The sequence below is a fragment of the Hipposideros armiger genome, unplaced genomic scaffold (genome assembly GCF_001890085.2).
Source record: "Hipposideros armiger isolate ML-2016 unplaced genomic scaffold, ASM189008v1 scaffold_696, whole genome shotgun sequence".
Taxonomy (NCBI): domain Eukaryota; kingdom Metazoa; phylum Chordata; class Mammalia; order Chiroptera; family Hipposideridae; genus Hipposideros; species Hipposideros armiger.
The window spans coordinates 701,786-725,837 of record NW_017732046.1 but is presented as its reverse complement, the minus strand read 5'-3'; the positions used below and the strand labels follow the sequence as shown (position 1 = coordinate 725,837).

Sequence of the window (24,052 nt, the reverse complement as noted above, 5' to 3'; positions counted from 1 at the left end):
TTTTTTAATTCATAGGAAAAAATTTCTTGGAATTAAAAAATTTTAAGGCAGTATTAAAAACTCAATAGGAAAAATAAACGATAAAGATGAAAAGATCTAGAGAATAAACAAAGAAAGGAAAAAGACAGAAAACAGGAAAGAAAAGAAAATTAGAGGACAATTCAAGAGGTTCAACTTTCAAATAATATGATTTCTAGAATGAGAGAACAGAGAAAATAGGGGTGAGAAAAAAACGATATTCTAAAAAAAAAAATCTCAGTGCTGAAGGACATGTTTCTAGACTGAAAGGGCTCCACTAATGCCCAGCATAATGTATGAAAATATACTTAAATCAAGGACTATAATTATAAAATTTCTTCCAGAAAGAATAAATAGGTCAGGGATCTGAATGGTTTTGAATTTCCCAAAAGCAATCTTCAGAGCTAAAAAGTCAATGAGTGCTTTCAAAATTCTGAAGGAAAATTATATATAATCTAAAATTCTATACCTTACCAAACTATCTACCACGTGTTTGTATAAAATTAGGATATTTTCAGACGTGCAAGGGGTGAAAAACATTTCCCTCTTACATACCCTTTAAACCAAGGAGGAGGAAGACATGGGGTACGTGACACAGGACATCCTAAACTCAAAAGTGCAGGGAATCCCCAGAACAGTGATGAAAGCATATAGGACGACAGCAGTGTCCAAACTTAGAGGACAACCAGTTCAGACAGGAGCAGGTCAGAGGGCTCCAGGAAAGATTTGTTGAAGAAAATGAATCAGCAGAAGACCTGACGTCTAAACTGTGTTAAAAGGAGACTGAGACAACTGGCTGAGAGGCAACAGGTGAGTTAGTGATAAGTATGTAGAAAACCAAGGTAATGTGGGGGCGGGGGGAAGAAACAATTATTACTTCTAGGGAAAATTAAAAGTCATGCAGGAGAAACAATATTATACTAATTACATGGCTAAATTGTGATTAGCATTTAGGTAGTCATAATAATGTAAACAGTAAATGCTGATCTAACCAAAATTTCACTGTTATTCTATTAGGAAGATGGTGGAGGTAGGAGGACAAGAAGGGCATGAATGGGACCAGCCGAGTGGCGCGATGGTTAAGAACTGGCTTGGGATGCCAAAGGGCCCTGGTTCGGATCCCACATATGAGGGCCAGTGACACTGCCCTCCACAGCTAAGATGCTGAACAACAGCTCAACCTGGAGCTGGGCTGCCGTGAGTCGCCGGCGATGGCGTAGGCTGCAGCCCGTGGCAGTGGGTTGCCGTGGGCTACCGTGTGTAGCCAGCAGCCAGTGTGAGCGGCTGTCCAGAAGCCGGCGACTGATCTACCTCACCCGGGAAGAGTGCAATGATGGTGCCAACTTGGGCCAGTGAAGCAACGTCCTCCACAACTAGACTGAAGAACAAAACGACAGCAACTTGTCTGTTCTCCTTCCCCCAATTCCCTAGCACTGTTCCCATTCCCCAATTCCCCAATAAAAATCTTAAATAAAAAAAAAAAGACGGGCATGAATGCATGGTTGGGGCACAGAGGTGAGAGAGAACTAAATTCCCATTTTCCATAGTAAGAGGTCAATCGAAAAGGCCTAAAACTGATAAGTAGAAATTTACTCATGTTACTCAGAATATGGATTCATGTCCAAAAGAACCAGCTGAAATTAAAAATTAGTACTCTGAAAAGCAAAAAAAGGGAGCGGGCAGCAGGGGGGACTCATATTTTTCATTTTTCATAAAGTCTTGTAGAACTATTTCTGCCTTTAAACTATGTGTATATACTACTGTGATAAAGCTAAAGGTCTTGCCAAAACATAAAAATAAATGCTTTTGCCTCTCTCCTAAAAAAATTAAATAAATAAATAACATATAATTTTGCATATGACTTTTGGGACCTTCATGGACTAGTGGTTAGAGACACCTGAACTAGCTAGGCTCCCAGGAGCATGAAGATTCTATTGTTCCATTTCCACCTGACTGCCCCTCATTAGTGGAGAATGTCAGTTTTAGGAATGGAGTTTTCCAAATAGAGTTAATATCGCCTTAAGGCAGCATCCCTTATTGTGCCCAACGCTGTCATATGATAAAGTGGGGACACAGCTTTTTGACACTAATACACATTCCAGGTACATAAGTAGAAATCCACAATTCAAACATGTGACTTGGTTTTGTGCTCTGTGCTGCAGATGGAATGGACAGCTAATCAAAGGGAAGTCATCCAAATTAAGAATTGTTTTCAACATAGAGGCAAATGTTGCCTGAACCCTCAAATATGGTCTGAGTTCCACAGCTTAGATTATTGTGGAAATTGAATGGACTGAGTCAGTGTTTGTGTACACACCTCTCCTCATTGGCCGCTGCATTATGATTTTCTTGTATTTAAACTTGCTGCGAGCTGACCCAGGAATGAATCCGAGGGGATTCTGGACAGGAAACTAACATCGGGTCCTGAAATGAGCCTTTTTCACACTTATATGACACTTATGGTATTCCTTGTGAGCGGCCTTTAAAATGAAGCAGAGCTTACCGATTTTAGTAAAAAGTCATTTTGAAGCTGTATCATATATGGTGCTAACAGGTTTAGAGCCCAAATGACAATATCTGTAAACCTTTTAGCTTCCAAATCAGCATAATTTGTTTTGCTGGAAACCATCATAGGAAGGATTGTTGGTTTTGTTTTTCTTCAGTCTACTTAGAAACCCATTTCTATATTAACAAAACTTAAAAATTCCTCCTTAAGTCTCTGGCTTGGGAGACAACACAGCAGTCATGACAAACTTCGGAATTTAATGAGCGACAATATACGCCATAAACCCAGGCTTGGCTTTTTATCAGGTTTGTGAGCGTGGCTGTGGACACAAGTCTGCGATTATCAGAGGGAGTTCAGTGGAGTGTGTTCCAACAGTGAGTGTCATTTGGTTGCCTTAATCCACTTGGCCCTGGATTCCTGGTCCTACCTGGCCTGAGATTAGCTTTCAGGGTTTGAGGGTGTAGCTCTATGACCAAAGCCAGTCATGGTTCAGTAGGCATATGTGAAGTGTCTGCGGGTGACTAGCCCACAGAAAATCCTCTAGGCTAGAGTCCTCCTCTTGGAGTACTTTCAAGTTCATTCCCAATATACAGCATAAGCTACCAATAGCCCTAGAACCCCATAGCCGTGCAGGAGGTTGGGAAAAGCTGCAAAGAACTGTTAACTTGAGATCTGAACATGTCAGTATTCCTGTGACAAAATTATTTACTCTGAAATGCTACTCTGCTGAAAGCTACCCCGTCTGGTGCTTGTATAAACTGTTCGAGGAAGAATAGTCCTAAATTGGTTCACAGACACTTGTATATCCTCAGAATTATTACACTTAAGAGTCTTATTTTCTCTCTCACACATGAAATACACTTCACTCCAAGGTTGCTGATGAGGAAAAATAAATTAAGGACTCCAAGTCCCACTATTAAACCCTCCTACACGTTTGCTTTGGATTGTGTGACTTTCCTGTGCTACGCACCAAAGGGTTCCTTTCTTTCCTTCTGCCATAATCTAAAAGAACTCAGTTGGAGGATGCAGTATTTGAAGTGAAGATTCTGATGAGGATTAAGATATGACTTCTCAAAATGCCCTTCAGTGCTTCTCTTCCCTTTACACTAGGCATCCTTTCAGCTTGGCTAGTTGGGAGGCCCACGGTAAGGCCAAAGATTGGGGCATTCGTTGATTCAATCGAGAATTAATGAAATTCTAAACAGAAAGGTTGGGCCTGCCACTGGCCTCTGACTGATCAGTCCAGCACAGTTTGCCTCGGTTCACAGTACAGCTGAGTCCTCACTTAATGTCATCTATAGGTTCTGCGACTTCAAGCAAAACTACATATAATGAAAACAATTTTACCGTAAGCTCATTGATATAAACAAGAGTTAAGTTCCTACCGCATTACTACTGCATCTTATCAACATTATAATGAAATGAGCTGACCCAAACAATACTACTTGAGGACCTGCTTTATAAACTACAAGTCTCCAAGAACAAACAATACGAGCTAGCTCACTAGACATGCCTCAAAGTGCATGTCTTTCCTTCCCATGTTTTTACAAGGAGCCTAAGAACCAAGCAACAGAAGGGAAGCCCATTGTGTTCCTTCCCCGCTGCACTACAGGCTCCCCTTGCTGGGCTGACATCTGTATTGGGGTCAGAAAGGGTTCTCTCTTTAGGCCAGAATGTTTCAACCTTGGGATTGGCGGGAAGGGGGAGGAGGAAGGGCATTAGAATTTTGGGGGGGTGGAGGAGCAAGTTTAAAACAAAATGCTTTGTTTCACTGTTTTTGTTTATAATTCATGGAAATGTATTTTAAAAACTTAAATAATGCTACAGAAAGATGTGAGAATTTCATGTTTATCAATGAGGACATATGGATTTTTAAAAGGTCAAAAAATTTTGGTTTAAGCCGTTGATGAGGGACTCTGGTGGACAGTGTTTGGCACTGTGGCAGATGTGGTATTGAAATCTTGGCTCCCCTTTTCACTTCCTGCCCATTTATATATCTATTCTGAAGTCTTGAGCTCTGGGGGAATGGTTTACATTTCCAGTTTGTCTACCTTACCTTTCTTTAATCAAACTCAAACCACAAAATAGCTTTATTAGAAGCTAAACTTCACCGACATCTCAACTGCAATTAACATAAATAGTTTACACATCCCCTTCTTAAAACTGCTTAAAGTAAAGCAAATTATATTTTTGCAAGCCCCAATTTATGTCAAATCCGTAAATGTGAAAATTGTGGGAATGAACTTTCTCTTTCATTCATTATTTCTTCCATTCATCCATGCAACAAAACACTGAACATCTGCTGTGTGGCAGGCACACAGACTGTGTACCGACTACTATTGAACGGTCATACTAACCTGTGTGAGAATAGATGTACCACAAGGCCCCCGTTAGGAGTGCTCCGATCACAAATGCTGCAAATGCAATGCCCATCACAGTGAGGGTGTCCAAACCATGGAAAATTGCTATAAGGAAGGGAAACCAATACACACTTTAAGTGAGTCTGCATCATATGGTGTAATTTTATATTTGTTTCACAAGCACTTTCAGAAAGGCTGAGCACTGACAAAGTCTGAGGATAAAAAGAGAATTCTAACCAAATATACTGTGTATTTGTAACTTGCAAATTTTCTCTTAAAAGAAAAATAAAATTATCAGATTTCCAAGATATCCTTAGTTTGCAATATTTTGAGCAACAAATTTACTAAAAAATCAGCGTTGTAAACTGTAAAACCTTAAGTCTGTGGTTCAGTGTCTTAGTCTGAGGACCTACTACTTGAATGGTAAAGAGGCCTGAAAATTCAGTGGCTAAGTTGCTTTGGAAAATAAGTTGAACTTCCGTTATCAAAATCTGAGTCATTGCTTCTTATTCCTTGAACTCTCCAATAAGACACTACACAGAAAACACACTTCAAATACTTTAGAAACATATTTTCATGAACATTTGAAAGTATGAAAGATAAACAGGAAGGAAGGGGTGAGAAGGAGAAAACAGAGGAAGGATAAACTATTCCTGTGGATTATAACATTTCACTGATATCCTCATGGTAAATCCTCAATCTTAACAACTACATATTGTGTCATTTAATACAACCTACTTTTTAACACTTTTCCAACCGTGATCTTTCTATGAGGGGAACGGAAATACTTCTCAGTGGGGAGTGATGTGAGTTTTATGGTCAGCAAAACATATAAATAGAACCAATTGTTTCTCTGTTTGGCAAAGATTTTTATATTTGAAACTAATTCCAGGCTCAGAAATAGAACATTTCCTTTCCATTTAAGAGAACTACCTTCTTTGAATCACTTATAAAAAGTCAAAATCAGTTTCCAAGGGACAGGGGGTTTTGGTAGAATGAAGATTTCTAAGATCTCTGCTTTTATACTATAAATTTAAGTTATAGGCTCTCCCCATTATTTCAATATTGTTTCTATGTTCCTCTGTAGTCAGAAGCGACTCCAGCTGATCTCTATACACATTAAATCTCTGCCTTTTAATTCACTTCAATGTAAAAGATCCAGTTGTAGACAAATGTGACCCTTGAGTAGCCACAGCACTTGAAAGGGCTCAGGAAAAGTATGTCATGGTAGAGAAGATTCTGAAAGGATCCAAATTCCCAAGTTCTGGTTCCTACTTTTCTAGTTTTGTGCCCTTTGCTGTGCTCATTTAACTTGCAAAAAATGGGGCTAGCACTACTTCACCCGCTGAAGGCAGGAGGTGAAGAAAAGCAGTTTGTAAAAAAGAGCTGGGGATCGCCTAGAAGAAGTTAGAACTGGAAAGAACTCTCTGGAGGTTAAGATGAACCAAGCCATTGACCTAATCTAATTTAATCTAGTCTGCAGGACCAATATTAAAAGATGAATTGCCTTTTTACGCCTACAGGTCCAAAAGTGGGGCATGGTTAAAAGCTTTTAGTGAAAACACTCTAAAATTCTAAAAGATGTCATTTATGAAAATCAGACTAGGAAAATATAAGAGAATGTGTCCATGTGTCTCTTTCTGGGTTCCATGGTGTTACTAAAATAATACACTTACTATATAAAACAATACATTTAATATGTAAATAACATAATATACATAAAATATATAAATATATAAAATAATACATTTAATATGATATTGTTCCATGATATTATTAAAATAATACACTTAATAGAATGGTTTATAAAGTGCTTTGTATAAATGAATTCTCCAGACTTATTGTCATGTGCATGTGATTGGGTCAGCCGTGAAGACTAATATGGAGAGTTTTAGGGAAGAAAAAAGCAGATTCTCCTCACAAGGCAGCATCACTTAGAAGAGCTCTGGGTGCACGGCCAGAAAGTCCAGGTTCTATTCTTGCCTTATTGCCAATTACAACTACGGGCAAGTCACTTAAATGTTTCTGGATCAGAGTTTTCTTCCATATAAAGTGATGAAATTGGCCCAGATACTTTCCAATGTATCTTTTTGTAGTAGCTGGCATCTCTTTTTACTTACAAGCCCTCTCCCCCCAACACTCCTTGGGCTAGAGACTGTCTTGAAGATACAACTTTTTCCTTTAGCACTGCTTCGGTAATAATACCTGACGACAGGTAAAGCAAACCTCTCCCACAGCTGTAGGTTAATGCTTTCAGATTACAACCGATATAAGTATGCAAATGACAAACCTCTCTCTCTAAAACTAAGAAAGTTACTACCTTTCCATTATGGCCATCCACACCAATGAGTCAACAAATTCACATTAAAAGTGGCAAAGGTACAGAGGCGAATGAAGTAAGAACAGAGGAAAGGAAAAAGAAAGTATGAGAAAAAAAGGGGGGAGGGAGAGTAAGAGCATATGTTTCCTTATCAAAGCTCAAAGTTTGGCAAATGCTTCATGACTCATTCTTATAAAAGCCCAGGGGGCTCTATTTTGAAATAATTGCATAAAGACTTACGTGGAGAAATTGGATTCGGTTCCTGAATGCTTGGACCTGTTCCTGAAACAAAAACATAAATCATGATGCATTACACAGAGAAATCAAATTTTAAGCAAAAGGTCATTAAAATCTCAATAGAGACCGACACTTTTCTATTTGTTAATACTTTGTAAAAACTCTGTCAATTATTCTCTTTAGATACCAATGCTGTTAACATGGATTACTTGGAATTTTTAAGGATCGTACTCTATCAATTGTACAGGCTCTCCAATTTGAAGAAAACTTGAAGGCAAACACATAAATGTAGGGATTTGAGGCTGACAATTTGTGTGTGTACACCTTTATACTTATTCAGAAAAGGATTCGATACCTTTAATACCATGCTTCTCCAGTATATTCCTAGTATTATTCCACTTTCAAAAATTTCTTTCAATGTACTGTACACAAGCTTTCTAAATATCTTTACCCTTCTATCCTAATGCTATGGCCCTATAGTTCAGCTCCTCTTCATCACACATCTGCATTATTAGAGAGTTTTCCTAACTGGTCTCCTTGTCTCCACCACTGCCCCCAGCCTAAATATTTCTCCCTCCATATGTGCCCCCCAGAGGTAATGCTTCCAGAGCCCAGAGGTGGTTATGTTACTGCCCTGATGAAATCGTTCAATGATTCCCCTCTTCCTTTATAGGAAAAAATTCAAACTCTTAAGCATGGCACACGAAGTTCTGTCTCCCTCCTCTGGCAGCCTCTCTCCAGCCTCCTTTCCTAAGGGGGTCCGTCACCTATGCTGGGCTCCTCACAGTTATATAAGCTCCCCAAATTCTCCATGCTACTCTGTTATTAGACTTTGCAGGCCATCCCTGAAGTACCCTTCCCCCCAGACCTGCTTTGTAGGCGGCTTCACTGGGAGGCCTTCTCTGACTCTCCCACTGCCCCATCTGCATCCTAGCAGGGCTGGTCTCTCCCACCTCTGCTCATTCCATCTGTTACATATGTACCACATCACGCAGCAATTCTCTTTTTCCCTCCTGATGGCAGGATCTAGTTCTTACTCATCTGTATATCCTCAGGGCTCAGCCCAGCAGAGAACAGTCCTGCCAGAAGTGTTTGGTGAAAGATGATTAGAATGTTGATGTGCTTTTTGAAAGTGGAGGCCACAGAAGAAACTTGAAATAAGGCTATATGAAAACGCTTGTATGCCTCAACATTTCTATAACACTTTCATATTCAGAAAGTGCTACATAGCCATGATCTCATTTGAGGTTCACAGCAGCCCTGTGAGGGAGGCAGGAAAAAAAAATTATCACTATTTTACAAATGAGCAGCCTGAGACTCTGATATCATGTGACTAGCATAAGGTCACAGCTGGAAAGCATCAGGGCAGAGGCTGAACCAGAATTCCGGATTCTGCCTTGCAGGCTAAATGACTGGCGAGTGTTGCTCTGCGCTTAGCTAGGGACGCAGTGATTGAAAAGCGACTCCCTATCCTCCCTCAGCTGTGAGGACACCAGACAGTGGGTAGCGTATTATGGCCCACCATGTATTTTTGTATGGCCTGTGAACTCAGAATACATTATATATTTTTTAATGATTGAAAAAAAAAATCAAGTGTAATATTTTATGACATTTATGAATGTGAAAATTGTATGAACCGCAAATCTATTCCATGAATAAAGTTTTATTTGAACATAACCTTGTTCATTCATTTGCATATTGTCAGTGGCTGCTTTCATGCTGCAGTAGCAGCACTGAGTGATGGAGGCAGGGACTGTATAGCCACAAACTGAAACTATTCACTATCTGATTCTTTACAGAAAAGTGTGCTGAGTCTTGGTACAGATGCTGCTCCTTCTCTTTAGAGTTTAAAAGTGGTAAGTGTTTAGCGCCTCTCTTTTCATCTCCACTTTCATTCAATAAACAGGGAATACCCACTTTGTGTTGGAATCCACAGTGAAGCAAAAAGAACTTGTGAAAAACTGACCCCAAACAAGCAGCGTTTGAGTTGATGTTTATCAAAATAAAAAAGCTAGATAGGATTGTAAATTCTCAGGATTAACCATCTCAGCTGGGTTGATCACATTCTTGCAGCATGGGGTATCATGGCCCAGCTCTAGGGGGGAAGGAATGCTACCAGATGAATCAAAGCCACTAAAATTGAATTAAATTAAAATAATTGTGTAATTTTAAGAAAATCAAGTTCGGTGTAAAGAAAACATGCCAGCTACAAAATGCCCACAAGAGACTGTCCTGGGAGTTTGGTCCTATCAGCCTCATTGACAGCAATAAAATAATGGCGGTGACGCCTTACATTTGTACATTTGTGTAGTGTTTTACAGCTGACAAAAAAAGCTTTCATTTATATTTTCTCATTGTAAACTCCCAAGAACCCTATGAAATAAGGATGTCTAACCACAAAATTCTCCTACTTTCAAGAAGTAGTGGTTTGATTTGCTGAACTAAGTCCAAAGGCATTTGAAGGTCTCCATGGAGTACATCATGTGAGAAATATACACACTTCTGGGAAGAGCTTCATCCAATTAACTACCCACGGTTAAATTTTGTCACTCCAGAATCCCCAAGAGGTTTGAAATAATGATTCTCCCCTAAGGAGACCTCACATGTAAGAATTTAGGTTTTACAGCAAGGCCTGTGTGATGGATGGCATTGTTTTAAATTTCTTAATGGGCTTATGTTATGATCTAATGCTATTCCCTCACCCCAAATAGGGGCCTTCTCATAGAACTAAACAGAAACAGTTGTTGCTAATGTCCCGAGGGGTAAAGTTCCTCCATGATTTCTGTGCATAAACAATAACAAGCACAAGCTACAGAACTGAGGTTAAAGGATTTTATCCTCTAACATTTTTGTTCCCAAATCCCCAATAACCCATGAGTATAACGAAAAGAGTTTGATCTCCACCGGAACCCTATAATCGAGTTGACATGCTGAAAGGAAAAGAGTGGACACAACAATATTTACTTTTGGTTTAAGGGTAAGATTGTAAGAAAGGAATCCTAGCTATTACTGTAAAAGGAATTTTAACAATAAAGATTTCTTTACAGAAAGAACAAACTATAATCAACATTCTGAATTAAATCTTTTCAAATACTCTGAGCAAATTTTGGTCTACATCTAGAACCAAAATTTCCCTCCTCAGGGTGTTAGGCGTGGTTTTCATAAACGGGATATTTCTGGGGTTATGCATGAGTAACTGACCGTAGCTTTTGGTATCCAGCTTTCAATTCAATTCTAAATACAGGACAGAACAGGCCCAAAGGGAAACAAGGTGTCTCATAAGACGTGGTACCCATGTCTATTGGTATTTGGCAAAGAGGAAAGGATGAGAAGATAAAGAAGCTGGAGACTCAGGAGGCCTTTGTGCAGGTCACATCTAAGATACAGTTTGTACTAACTTCATTCACTGTAAAGGAACCCTTTCTCTGGGTTGTTTCAATATTTATGGCATTTGTTGCAATTACCTGATCACTTATCTGCATCTTTCTCCTAGGATCAGCGGTTCTCACTTGGGGGGTGATTTCTGCTCCCCCTCTCCCCTCACCAGGGACATCTGGCTATGTCTAGAGACAATTGGGGTTGTCACAGCTGGTGGTGGAGGGGGTTGCTATGAGCAGCTAGCCTGTGAGTAGAGGCCAGGGATGCTGCACAACATCCTTCAATGCACCGGACAGCCCCCAAAACAAACGCCAATTGGGCATTATCCAACCAAAATGTCAGTGCGGAGGCTGTGAAACTCTGAGGCCTTAAAGACAGAATAATATGTTTACTATGTGCCAAGCATATAGCAGTTACTCAATAAACTTTTTTTGGAATAATTAACCATAAATGCCATGTAGATCTTATTATTATGCGCGTTCCTCGGCAAACCAACCTTCATGCTACTCTAAGAGTAGTCTTCCTAAACGATCTGATCATCAGCTCCCTACTCCAGGTCTTTTGATGGTTCTTAACTTTTAGAGGTGTATCCTGGAATAAATATGGATGAAATGAAATATCTGGGTTTCTTACAAAACAATCCAGGGACAGGAAGTGATACAACAAGATTGGCTATGAATTGGTAATTGTTGAAACCGGATGGAGGGTTCATGGGAGTTCATTCTACTGTCCTCTCTATTTTTTGTATATATTTGAAATTTCCAGAGTGTAAAGTTTTTAAAATGGAGCACATTGAATAAAAAAATCCCTATCATATCCCTTCTCCCTTATGAGATAGAAACGGAATGTCTTGGCCTGTCAATTAAGCTTTTCTACATTTCTTTCTACTCAGCCTTACCCTCATCTTTACCTCAGCCTGAGGATAAAACCTGGCTGATGCTTTAAAGTATTTTTGTTCTGGAAAATTCAAATGTGTTCCAAAAAAGTAACACTGCTCTTGGATTAACTTCCAACTGACGTTCACAACTTTCCCTTCCATCCCCACCTCTTTCCCCAAAAAACCTAGTTTGGCTGAGAGGTTAAGAGGAAGGAAAGGAAATTAACATTTACGGAGTGCCCATGATATGCCAGGTGCTGTCCTGAGCACACTTTTATTTTGTGAAAGTTATGTGGTAGAAATATGGAAAAAATTCAGTATTTTTAACATTTAACTTACTCATTTTAACTTGCTAAGAATTACACATTGTATATAAATCATGGCAAATTTGGGGATGATATTATTCTTTTGTGCCCCATTTTTTTTGTATATGTGCCCAAAATTTTAGAGCCCAAACTATCAGAAAAATAATTACTCTCCCTTTCACCATTTAAAACAAATCATCACTGACGTGGTAAAATCATTTTTATTGTGGAAGCCCAAGTGTTCTCAAATGCTGTAAAAAGTGGTCATGGCATCCAAAGCAAACAACACTAACAGGCCTATACTTCAAAATATTTCAGAAAATATGGCAGGATGGCATCATCTCAACTATTTTAATTGTTTTGCCATAAACCATAATATGTATAAACTATTCATGTTTTCTGGGCTTTTTTGTGAGTTGTAATTCAAAGTCACAGAATTTCTCCTCAACTTTAATAGTCTCTTAAATAGTTTACATGTTTCTTGATCCCTTAACCCTTTGGAGGAATAGGCTTTTTCCTAAAATTATTCATCTTCTTTTCAGTTCATAGGCTATTAACTATGTTATTTGTAGATTTTATTAAAAAAACCCAAAAACCCTAGAATCAGCCTCCTCCTAGGATAAGGCATAGAGTTTAAGAGCACACGCTCTGGAATCAAAGTGCCTGGAGTTGAACCCAGATCCGCCATTAATATGAGGTGTGGCCTTGGCCAAGTTACTTTCCCTCTACACCTGCCTCACAAAGGGGCTATGAGGATTAAACACGATAACCCATATAAAGCATTTAGCACAGAACCGCGTATTAAGTAAATGCTCAAGAAATGTTAGATAATCATCATGTCCATTACCACCATCACCACTAGCACCATCACCTCTTGTTGAAAGTTTAAACAGCAAAAGAATTCTCACCCAATGCTAGTTCCCAAGGAACTGAGAGATCAAAAGTGGCCAAGATGTATTGCAGGAGCTCAGGAAGTTTCCATTAAAAACAGTGGCCCAGAAGAGGGACCCAGAATTCACTTGGTCTTGATGGCCTATTCTCCCTGCCCACAGAAGGAAGAAACACCGCCTGAAATGCGTCCATGCTACTGGCAGTGGTAGCCCCCGAGCAATTCTCTGCCTGGCTGTGAAGTTGACAACCAGAGCCTTTATCTGCTGCCCCAGAGGACTCAAGTACTGAGAAATTCAATGGCCCAAATGACCAGAGAGGGCTGGGAATTTGGCATGGCCTGCAAAGAGCACCTGTGTAGTAAAAGGACAGTGAAACATCCCATTGGTTGGGAAATTTTTACTCCAAACTCAATCCCAATAACAGACCCGCCCATTTCCTGAGATAATATAGTATCTGTGTCTTACTATACTAACACATTAAAGCTGTCTGGCAAGAAGAACATTCATGATTCTCTTATTCAAATAAATGGGTGCTACTAGGCAAATGTCATATTCCCTTTTCAATTGACTATTCCAAGGCACTGAGAGGCAGAGAAAAAGCACAGATTCAACTGGCCTATATTGAGGAAAAATGATATTCGAGTTAAAGGAAAATAAACATAAAAGGTAAGAGGATTCATAGTTGAAACCTGCCAGAAAACCTACCCCATTGAGTGCAAAGTTAGAAAGCATCTTTGCATGCAGCCCCTGGGAAGCTGGCCTGCAATCCAAACTTCTCAATTTGTTTAACAAATCTAAGCAGTAAACTTTCTTCGCTACATGCTTCTCCACAAAAATCTAGTCTCAATTAGCAAATCTCATAAAATTGCTTTGATATTCGGCAAAACTTCCCTCTTGAACATTTATGTAAAGAAAACACTGAACTTTCCGGATAATTACACTAAGTTTAAATAAAAGTAATTACCTAATTTGCAAGAGGAATTACTTAGAAAAATACCACCAGACTTAAAAGAAGAAAGAATGAATTACTGGAAGTTATACTCCTGCAATATTAATGCCTAATTATTGTCTGGCATAGAAAAAAGCAAGCTGCTGCCTTCAATTACCAGCAGAATTACCTCTCTCAAAATAGGTAAGAGCAACAGATGAAGTACGAGGAAGCTATTGCTATTGTTAAACCACTTTCACAATACAAAACAGAGCCAGCTGCTGTCCAACTGTAATATACTTTGCAACACGATTAATTTATTCTTATTTCTTTCCCCTGGACCTAATCAACAAGGAACTATTTGGGCAATCCATGTATTGAAAGGCTGTGGCTATTCTAACTATTTCAAATGGTTGGAAACCAACTAAAAAAATAAAAACAAATGAACAATAACAACAGAAATTTTGCTGAGGAACCAATAAATATCTATTGGGTTGTTGGAAACGTCATGACACATTTTTGCAATGAAAAATGTAGAAAAACACGCCATGACTTTTCTGACAACCCAAATAATATGTACATTTTATACCAACTTTCGGATGGCTGGAAAATGAATAAAAGAGTATTTTCCTTCTTCAAACAGTATAGCTGTGTTTCAGCTGAAAGGCCTCTGGAAGTCACCTGGTCCAAAACTCTCCTTTTCTAGATAAGAAAATGAAACCCAAGGCCATCAGGGGAGATCTCCAAAGTTCCACAGCTAAGAGCTACCCCCCAGGCTCCTGGCTCTAAGCCAGTGCCCTCCCTGCCACCCTTTCCTGCCTTTCTGAAGCGAGCATGTTCCTAGGAAGGGGGCAGATGTCACCACAGATATGACAATAGGAATGGCACTGCTGTTTTCACAAAGGTCATGCAACCAAAGAAGAAACTGGATGGTATCCACATGCCTCTGTTCTGTTAGGTCCTGTTTGCTTCAGGGCTGCCCCTGCTGCCTAGTCTTGCCAAATCCAACAACGCTTGGATCAGACATGCCATCCCAGAGCTGCCCCAAGCCTAGATCTGGTGTCAGCACCACCCAGCAGGTCTCCTAGCTAATGCTTGGCAACTGGAGTCAGGCTGCTCACTGGCTTTTATCAAGGCCCCGGGTGCCAGTGCCAGGCTCCTCTCTGCCCCTCTGCAGCTCTTGACTCCCCCACCGCCCCCCAATATCTAACCCCAGAGGCTTGGAATCCACTTCTACTCTCCCAGCCTTCTCTTAATTTGGCACCTTTAAGCAATGTTTCTGGATAGCCATAGGTTTTCTTCAGACAGTGACAACTGTAACTGCCCATGTGACATCTGGTTCCCTTAGTCAGATGTTGACAGTTGCCTGGTGTGTCCTTGCTTTTTCAAGCCCTTGGTTGGAACTGCGATGCTGCTCCCTGTCAGATGATCTCCACACCGTCCACAGGGCCTCATATCCATTCCTAACATCCCCACAGAGCCCACTCTGCTTCTCTGCTGTTTTGGCTGGCCTGACCTATGCCAGGTCTGGCTTTGCCCCACTTGTCCTCCCAAGTACTAATACCACACCTCTTAAGGTACAGCCTTCCTTTTCTCCCAGAAGATGCAGCTTGCCGAACATTCCTGCATGCACAAGAAGAGGGACCCTTGACTTCAAGCAACAAATGTGACTGCATAAAATTCTGAAAACTAAATTATAAGAACACATTTGAACATCTGAAAACTAAATTATAAGGACACATTTGAACACTAGTTCTCAACCTTCTTTCTGCTGTGATATCTAAGATGGATGGTGTTCACATACATAACATCCTTCCCAAAAACATTTGCAATCTTGACAAAGCACTACAATGGCTTGTAGCCAACACAATCATTACCAGTAGATCACAGAAAGATGGGCTGAGGACTGTGTGCAATTCCAGCATACCAGGAGGAGCTCTAATCCTTTCTAATATACTCAAGGAAGCATATTTAAATGCAAGAGATAGTGCCACTATGACACTTGACTCTGATCAAATATTTAAAGAGGAAATCATTTGTAAACGTTATCACATATCAGAAGGACAATAAACTAAATAAAAGATTCCCTGGGCAAGGAATCCTTTTCTAAAATTACTAATTGGCCATTAATATATCTTTTGAATAAACTTGGACTTTTACAGTAGTGGAGCTTCTGAACAAGCAGCCCTGAGACCCCCATGCTCTGACTGAGCCTCCCAAAACACACCTCTAGATTCTACTTCATGATGGACCACAGCGAGGGGCTTGGTGAACGTTTTCTTGTTCTGCATCATGGCCCAGATCATCGAGGCATCCAGTGAGGTGCAGGCTTCGTCAGGAGGCACACACTGCAGAGAGGCAGAGCAAAGCAAGAGTCAGCAGTCACTCAAGGGGGCCTTTACCAGCTCAGCCTGCACAGTTGTCCTGTGCCCCATATCAGACAGCTCACAACTGGTTACCACAGAAAAACAGGAGACCTGGGTGTTTTTCAAAGAACCACAAATAATCTGGGAGATATAGTGGCAGGCTGTACGTGAAGTATATTCTCAGCTGTACTTGAAGATGCAAATAGTGCTGGACAGCTTATAAATATTGTTCCTCCCCACCCCACTTTCTTCCCACAAAACAATTGAAGTTTTAGTGTTATTTAGTGTGAAAAATAAAGAAACTATATTACAAATGTTGGCCCTTCTCCAAGCTGGCTTCACATAAGTGATTCATGTTTATGGTTTGTGATTGTGAGAAACCTCATGTATTTCATTATGAAGGTGACAGATTTTACATTTGTTGTCCAAAAAGATAATCATGTTGTCGAGTTTGTTTGATTTTTTAATCCTGGTATAGGCTCATGCAGAATGAAAGTTTCCAGGGCCATCTGTTTTTATTGTTCCAAAATAGAGTCTTTGGGAGTTGTGCCCAGGTGTGGAGGCCATGAGATCAGCTGCTTCTAGCTATTTTAAGGCCCCAAACTTATAACTAGCATGCCCAAGCCCAGTGGATCTGTTTTCAAAAAGTATATAATTGTATCTATTAACTTTTTGTTTTAAATAACTTTGGTTCCTTGTCTGTGCTCATCAATAGGTGAGATTCTAATGTAAATGACATCTATTTGTTTTTGTTGTAAGAAGAAATGTATCAATCATTTTAAAAGTCTATAACAAGAATTTCCAGCTCTTCCAATCACAAAAGGGCGAAGACTTTTGGCTTTATTGTCATTGCTGATCTGAGAAACATGCAAATCAGACACATACTATAAGCAGACAACTCCTGCTTTCCCCTCCCCCCCAAATCAGAAAAGCCTTTACAATAGCCTTCTTGTAGAGGGAAACAATGGATTTTCTGTGAAGAGGGATCATTATTAAAAAGATTTGCATTTTAGGAAAAGCCTTCTTACTCTCCTACTAGTTCTTTAGTTAAGTTAAAGTCTACAATTCTACAACTAACTCACTGCATGACTCTGGGCAAGACACTGCACTCTCTGGCCTCAGTTCCATCAGCAAAGGGCAAGGCTGGACTCAATCACCCTTGAGACCATTTCCTGGAAGATTCTTTGGCTCTGTCTATTGTCATGGAAAGTACTCAGAAGTCACTAGTAATATGGAAATATTAACTATTAGCAGTAATCAGGGAGACAGGGTAATAGTTCATCCTAAGCCGCTGCTCAATAAATGGTGGACTGTCATCATATCTACTATCTTATTTGCTTCTCTACCCAAGAGGAAAGTGAGGTACTATTATTTTAATTTTATAGATGATAAAATGCTGATTCTGAGAGGTCAAGGGATTTGTTTAAAGTTCTGTTAGCAAGTAGCAGGCCTTCCTTGTCAGTCCCCATGTTCCTTCCACTGCATCTTGGCTTGGGTATAAATGGTGACTTTAGGTTGAGGGTAACATCCCATCTCATCTCCTGGGACTTACAGCTCTCCTTAGAATGTTCATTTTTCACAGATCAACACACTATGAAGCTGGACTGCTACAGGCCAGGTTCAGTGAAAGGTAACAGCCAAAGCTATCAATAAAGACACCCCGCCCCCTGGCCCCATAACTACCAGGTCTCCCCTACTGGATGGATCCCTAACTCCTAAACGTCATCCTTTGCCTACAGGAAACAGCTGGGTCCTACAGCCAAGCATTACATTCCCCATGGTTATCTAACACCAAACCCCAACCTTGATGGCCACTGGAAGGTGAATGCTCACAAGGCTAAGGCATCAATGTTTCCAAAAGCAACCTAAAGAATGCAGCCTAAATTACCTTATACATACAAGCTCCCTAATGATTATACTCAGACATGCAGTATTTTCATATGTACTATAAAATTTTCTTTGATGGTATCAGGGAAAGGGATGTCCAGGGGACTATACTAGCGCAAAGGTTTCAGATCAATGGTAATCGATCCGATAATGATCATTTCTTCTCCTACTTCTACACTTACCTTACAACCTATGTATTGAGAGAATTCCACACATACATTAATGATATAGCTCAATTATCAGACTTTTAGACATTGATTGATATGTGACTACAAAAGGATGAAAAGTGAACACTGTGCGACATATCTACAGAATAAACACACATATGAAATTATACATATTATGGCAGATCACAGAAAAAAAAAACCCATAGCAGTAGACACCTTTCATGTACAAGGCTACCCTGATGAGATAGTTAACTTTACCGATCCTGTTATAGTAGCCATTCCAGCAAGATCAAAGGGTTCTGATTTCTGTTGTGCTGGTTCAATATGGGGAGGGATATGAAGCAAATATAATGAATCAATATGGAACCGAGAAAAATTTAAATATTTGTTAGTTTCCCTTAGAAGTTCTCCTGAGACAAGTCAACCTTATAACTCACACAGAAAAGGTCAAAAAACAACTGCAATACAAGTCTCAGTGGGACCTGGAAAAATTAATCCTCACACTGAACTTGTCCTTTCAACTCTCTGTATTTTTGGCACCGTACACTATCTGAATAGCAAAGATAAAGCCAGACCTCTCCCTCAATGGAAAACAGTCTTGATTTATCATTCATAAGATACTATTAAGTAGCATGCATAGAAAAAAAAAATCAGACTGTCAGGATTTATCATCTAAAACGCCATAAAGCTCAGAGTTCCCAGCGAACACGGATTTTATCACCTCAATTGGGAAGTTTCCAAACCCAACACTACAACCTGCGATAACTTGTGATTAAACTTCTCTGGAAGGTCACTGACTCACCTAAAAATGTCAAAGTAACAGTACAAATGGATGAAGGCCCACCCACCTTAGGTAACTTCTGGGGGTCCTTTTCCTTCTTGGTACACAATGTGAGCTCACACTGTAGAAAGAGCAGCGAGGTGTTGAAGATGGGCTTAAAAACAAAGCTGAATCTCTTCTTATCTATTTCGGCTTGCGGAATAGGAAAGTGCACTCTCTTGGGATTGTAGAATTTCACAGACTCATCTTTAGGACAAATGTTCTCAATGATGGTATAATCAGACATTCTATCAGGGTTTGAATATGGAGAGATAAAGCACGTTTGGATGGCAAATCCCAGTTCTTGGTCAGCCTTTGTAACAGATACCTACAAAGAAGAGAAAGAATGATACAAAAACAAGTTAGCATCTCACTTTTATTGTAGGCACAAAGGTAACATACCAACCTGGTCATTCTGATGAGAGACATTGCTTTATTTTCACAACATACTTATACAGTCTTCTTTTTAATTACAAAAGTAACATACACTCATTGAAGAGAGAGATGTTTTCTACTGAAATTTGATATGGATGGCAACAATGAATTATTTAGTCCAAATGCCAGCCTGCCAGATACCAATACAAAATGAATAAGTCAACCTCCCATAAGTCCTCTGGGAGATAAAAATAAAAGCATACCATTCACTTAAATTGGATTTTCCAAAATAAATAAAACACCAGCAGGCAAAGCCAGTTGTCATAATAGTGCATCAGTTGTAAGGCAAGCTTTTTAAAAAAACTGCTCAAAAAATACAGAGGCAGGATCTATTTAACCTAGGCAGGGAGTAATAAATTTCTAATCTGCAACGAGTCAGAATGAGCCTAAAACATTGCAGCAAAGCTACAGATCATCTAAAGTCCTGCTTCACGGGTTGCAGGCAGAGATGGCCCCTGGGGCTGGATGTCAGCGACGGTGCAATTTGGTGGCGATCACAGATGGGCCTGGCAAAGTGTCCCAGCCACTCACAGATCCAAACCAGGCTTTGCCAAATACTCTCCCTTCACTCTTTAAGCCCAAGGGTATTTTAAGGGAAATCTAATCTGGAAACGTTTCTGACTCATTTACACTTCCCTCTTACAAAACATTTGTATGGGCTATGTCCAAACCTTGTTAAGGTTCTTTTCTTTAGAAGCAGGAAGTAGTGTTTGGCCAAGTGTAAACAGAATTCAAACCTCAACTATCCTAAAGTTAGCTAAAATCCCGGGACCAGGCTGGATTCTCCATTTGGTGACACATGGATCACTGCACAAACTGCCTCTCCCCTCTAAGCTTCATTCCTTGACTAAACGTAGGATCAAAATAAACTTAAACACTTTAGAAATAAAAAGCTAATCCTTAACCATAGTCCAATAGTCCTAGAATCCTTTCGAAAGGCATGGAGACATAAACATACTTTCCATTCTGAGAAACCCAGGGGAAATCCCTGACATCCCATAGGGTTTTCAGTCCATGGTGCTATTTTGAAAGATCCGTACGTGGTTCGCTACAAGATGCTTAACAATGAAGATGATTATGATCATGTAACTTTGTTGTGCCTTAAAGCTTATTCCCTCAGAACAATATTATGAGATAAATATTTTCATCTCCATGTTATAAATAGAGGAAAAACTGAATACACAGGATAGATGACTTGTTCAAAATCATATCTAGCAAATCCTGGGTAAAACCAAAGCTTAAACTCAGATATGGTCTACAAGTCCACTTCCTCTTTACAATTTCATTATACAATAGCTACAGGGTCAATTCAACCAGGCCCAAGAAGTGGCCTTGGGAGAATACTTTGTTAAGAAATCTTTCCAGGAAGTACAATAGTATTCACACTTCATTATTTTTGCAGTATTTCTGAAAAATAAGATATTTTATCTTGGAAAGATGGCAAATTACATACATCTCATTACTAAAAACTGCCCTTTACCATGAACTCAGAACCCACAATGCAAAAATGTGTGATAAAAAAAAAAAAGCCGATCTTTTGCCTAATTTCAAAGAAAGTATGTAATGGCAGAAATGTCTAAGGTATCCCAAAAAGTTGTTTTGGAAGAAAAAATTTTATTAATAAATCTTTTACTCTAAAATGGACTGGAAACGACTAGTATAAGGGCTACAGAATGAGACCAATCCCAGGTGATCGCATGCTCCTCTGCTTATGCACAGCAAATTCTAAGCCTTAGTTTCCTCCCCCACAGGCTGAGGGGTACTACCTACCAGATACAGTTATTGTGAGAATTTGTAGTCAAAATTACATGCAAAAAAATACAGCTTCTGGTTAGTCAATAAATACCAACTATTATTAGTAGTAGTACTCTAGATTTAAATTTTGGTGGTTTAAAAGTTTTTTCTTTTAATCCCAAGACAAATGAACTAAAAGAAAAGCTGCCATTATGTGACCAACTATCATCCAAAGATGACAAAGCCCAGATGGCAAAACTGATAATGTTTTGGCTTAAAGGAAGGGACTACAGTCTAGCATGAACAGAGGATTCTGGGAGGGGATGTGATAAGGCTGACCGAGAGAAGAAACTTGGAAATAGTTCTTTAGACCAAGCCAGTGATTTAGTAAGCTTTATTTACCCTAAGCAAAAAATTAAAAAAAAAATTTTAAAAGAAACATTTTTTTAAAGTTTCTTATCAGCAGTGAAGTCTAAACCAAGAAACAAAGAATAGGCATAGCTGCCATCCTAGTTAGCAAAATATTTACAGATTCTCTCTCACATTTTAGGTGGTTTAAAACAACTTTAAAATAAAACAGTTTATAACATTCCCCCCTGTCCAAATTCTCCTCAATGTGCTTGATATTTAAAATGGTAGCAAAAAGATTTGGTCCAGTTCTTTGTCATCACTTGACAATATCTTTGAATTTAATTATGAAAAACATAGATGATATGTATAAAAAATATATAAATGGGAAAATAAGAATAAAGAAACAAACACCCATATTTCAAGAAAGCCTGCACTGGAGGAAAGGGGAGAAAACCCAAAATACCTAGAGCTGGATACAAGAAGATTGGCCAGCGATTAGCATAAAGCAGCTAAGCCATAAATTAGCAAAGCCAGGCACACATTTGGAAAAGAGTAAACTGCAGTTAAGCAGCACCCCTAAAATCTATAGCACAACAGGGAGTCACTGACCAACTGCACATGTAGATGGTGCAGCCAGAAAAGAAGAAAACAACATCTTAGATTAGAAGACATCTATGATTAGGAACAGCATGCAGAAAAAGCAGTGTATTTTCTCCAGTGGAGAAAGAAGGTGTACCCAAAGCAAGAGGAGACCTCTCAAAAGAGGGAATTAAAAAAGAGGAGAGATCCAGGAGAATGTCTCAAGCCAGCAGGCTCCATCCCAGAATCAGTACAAATGTGAGAGTGATTTGTCTTTCTAAAATAGAAATAGTGCACTAAAGTTACTTTTAATACATGGAAGTATCCCATTCGACCCCTTAAGTTTTCACTCCTCCCACACTGAATTATGATAGAACACCAGCTTAGAGCTTAGCACCCAAACCAGCTCATCAGATGGCGACTCTCCTGTAAGACCAGTAGACATCCTGGGGCCATAAGGATATTTTTCCTGTGGCCAATCTGTGAATCTGTATATTTGCACTGCTAAGAGGTTATATATTTCTCTCCTTCCAAATGGCACTTGCGGGTAAATGACAGCATCCAGTGGGTAACAGTGTGGGCAGTGGAGCCAAACAGCCTGAGTATTAGCCCTGACTCTGAACCCTAGTAGGTACTAAATGTGTGGCCTTAGACATATTTGTGCCTCAGTTTCCTATCCATTAAATAGGGATATTAATAGTCCTATCTCATAGGAATGCTTTTAAGAGTAAATTACTATAATACTTACAACTGAGTTTGGCCCAAAATAAATCCACAATAAACGTTAGCTGTTACATCATTATTTCCACTACTACCTAATATTTTTGTAGTCATTCCACAGACTTATGCTATGCATGATTATTGTTATATATAGAAAATAGTTTCAATAAATGTATAGATACATTTAAGTAATGATCTAGAAAAAAACAATTTTCATGAGATATAGTAGCACATAACATTTCACTAAAGTGTGTGCAATTTAAAAGATAAAATGTAAGGTAGTTACAAATATGTCATGGTTAACTCTGACATTGCAACTACTGAACTACTGTTCCAAAAATGCTAAGGACAGAGCAAGGACAGGGCTTTATTAGTAGAATTCTGTAAATTCTGTTAATTAGTAGAATTCAGTAAAAACTGACAATGTTTTTTAAACATTTGTCTATAAAACAGTCTATCCCTTTAGGATAATGTAGCAAATCCTGAAATTTCCTGCTTTGGTCAGGAATCCACCTGGAAGCGTTTTCTGAGCCAAGCCCTCACCCAGAGCTGGTCAAGGGCTGTGAGGAAGAGCAGGAAGGTCTGCTCCAGGATGCTTTGGCTTATGCCCCAGGAGCTACCACAACTTAGCACTAACCCAAAGGCCAAGGCTAACGCTGAAATCCCACCTCGACATAAATGTGTCCATTCTCGGCCACAGAGAAGACCCCTTTGGAGGGCACCAGGAAGAGGTCAGTGTTGTACAGCTCCATGTTGAAGGTGATATTTCTGCTGGGCGGGTCCTGGAAGCTACTGGGATTCCCCACCTGGGGCAGGCTGCAGTTAAACTGGGGGGGAAAACAAGACAGAGATAAATCATAGTCAAACGAAGCATGAGCTTTGGCCTTTAACATCCATTTTTTCCCCCCACTAGTTCCTAGCTGAAGCTAGCCAAAAAATATTCTCCACAAACTACCTACTGCAAACAAACACATACCACCACAATTTCAGGTCGGCTGAAAAGGGAAGTATCGCCTTCATCCATATCTCCCGGAAATCCATTATCACCTGACTCCAAATCTTCATAACCATCTGGCCAGCCACTACTATCCCCAGGGAATGGAACTTGTATCACAATCTAAAAGGGAAAGAAAACACAGACAATGTCATAAAAACAACATCACATGCATTTCGT

At 39.5% G+C, this 24,052-nt stretch overlaps 1 protein-coding gene across 1 annotated transcript in view; it reads right to left on the bottom strand.

The window, feature by feature from the left end:
- The window catches only part of TGFBR3 (transforming growth factor beta receptor 3), a 199,219-nt gene that overhangs the window by 9,190 nt on the left and 165,977 nt on the right, over nt 1–24,052 (bottom strand). The window contains exons 11-16 of the mRNA XM_019626991.1: nt 23,855–23,995; nt 23,547–23,705; nt 19,088–19,387; nt 16,047–16,167; nt 7,445–7,486; nt 4,882–4,989 (exon numbers count right to left, since the gene is read on the bottom strand). Of these exons, the coding sequence (XP_019482536.1) occupies nt 4,882–4,989; nt 7,445–7,486; nt 16,047–16,167; nt 19,088–19,387; nt 23,547–23,705; nt 23,855–23,995 (871 nt within the window). The remainder of the gene's footprint in view (nt 1–4,881; nt 4,990–7,444; nt 7,487–16,046; nt 16,168–19,087; nt 19,388–23,546; nt 23,706–23,854; nt 23,996–24,052) is intronic.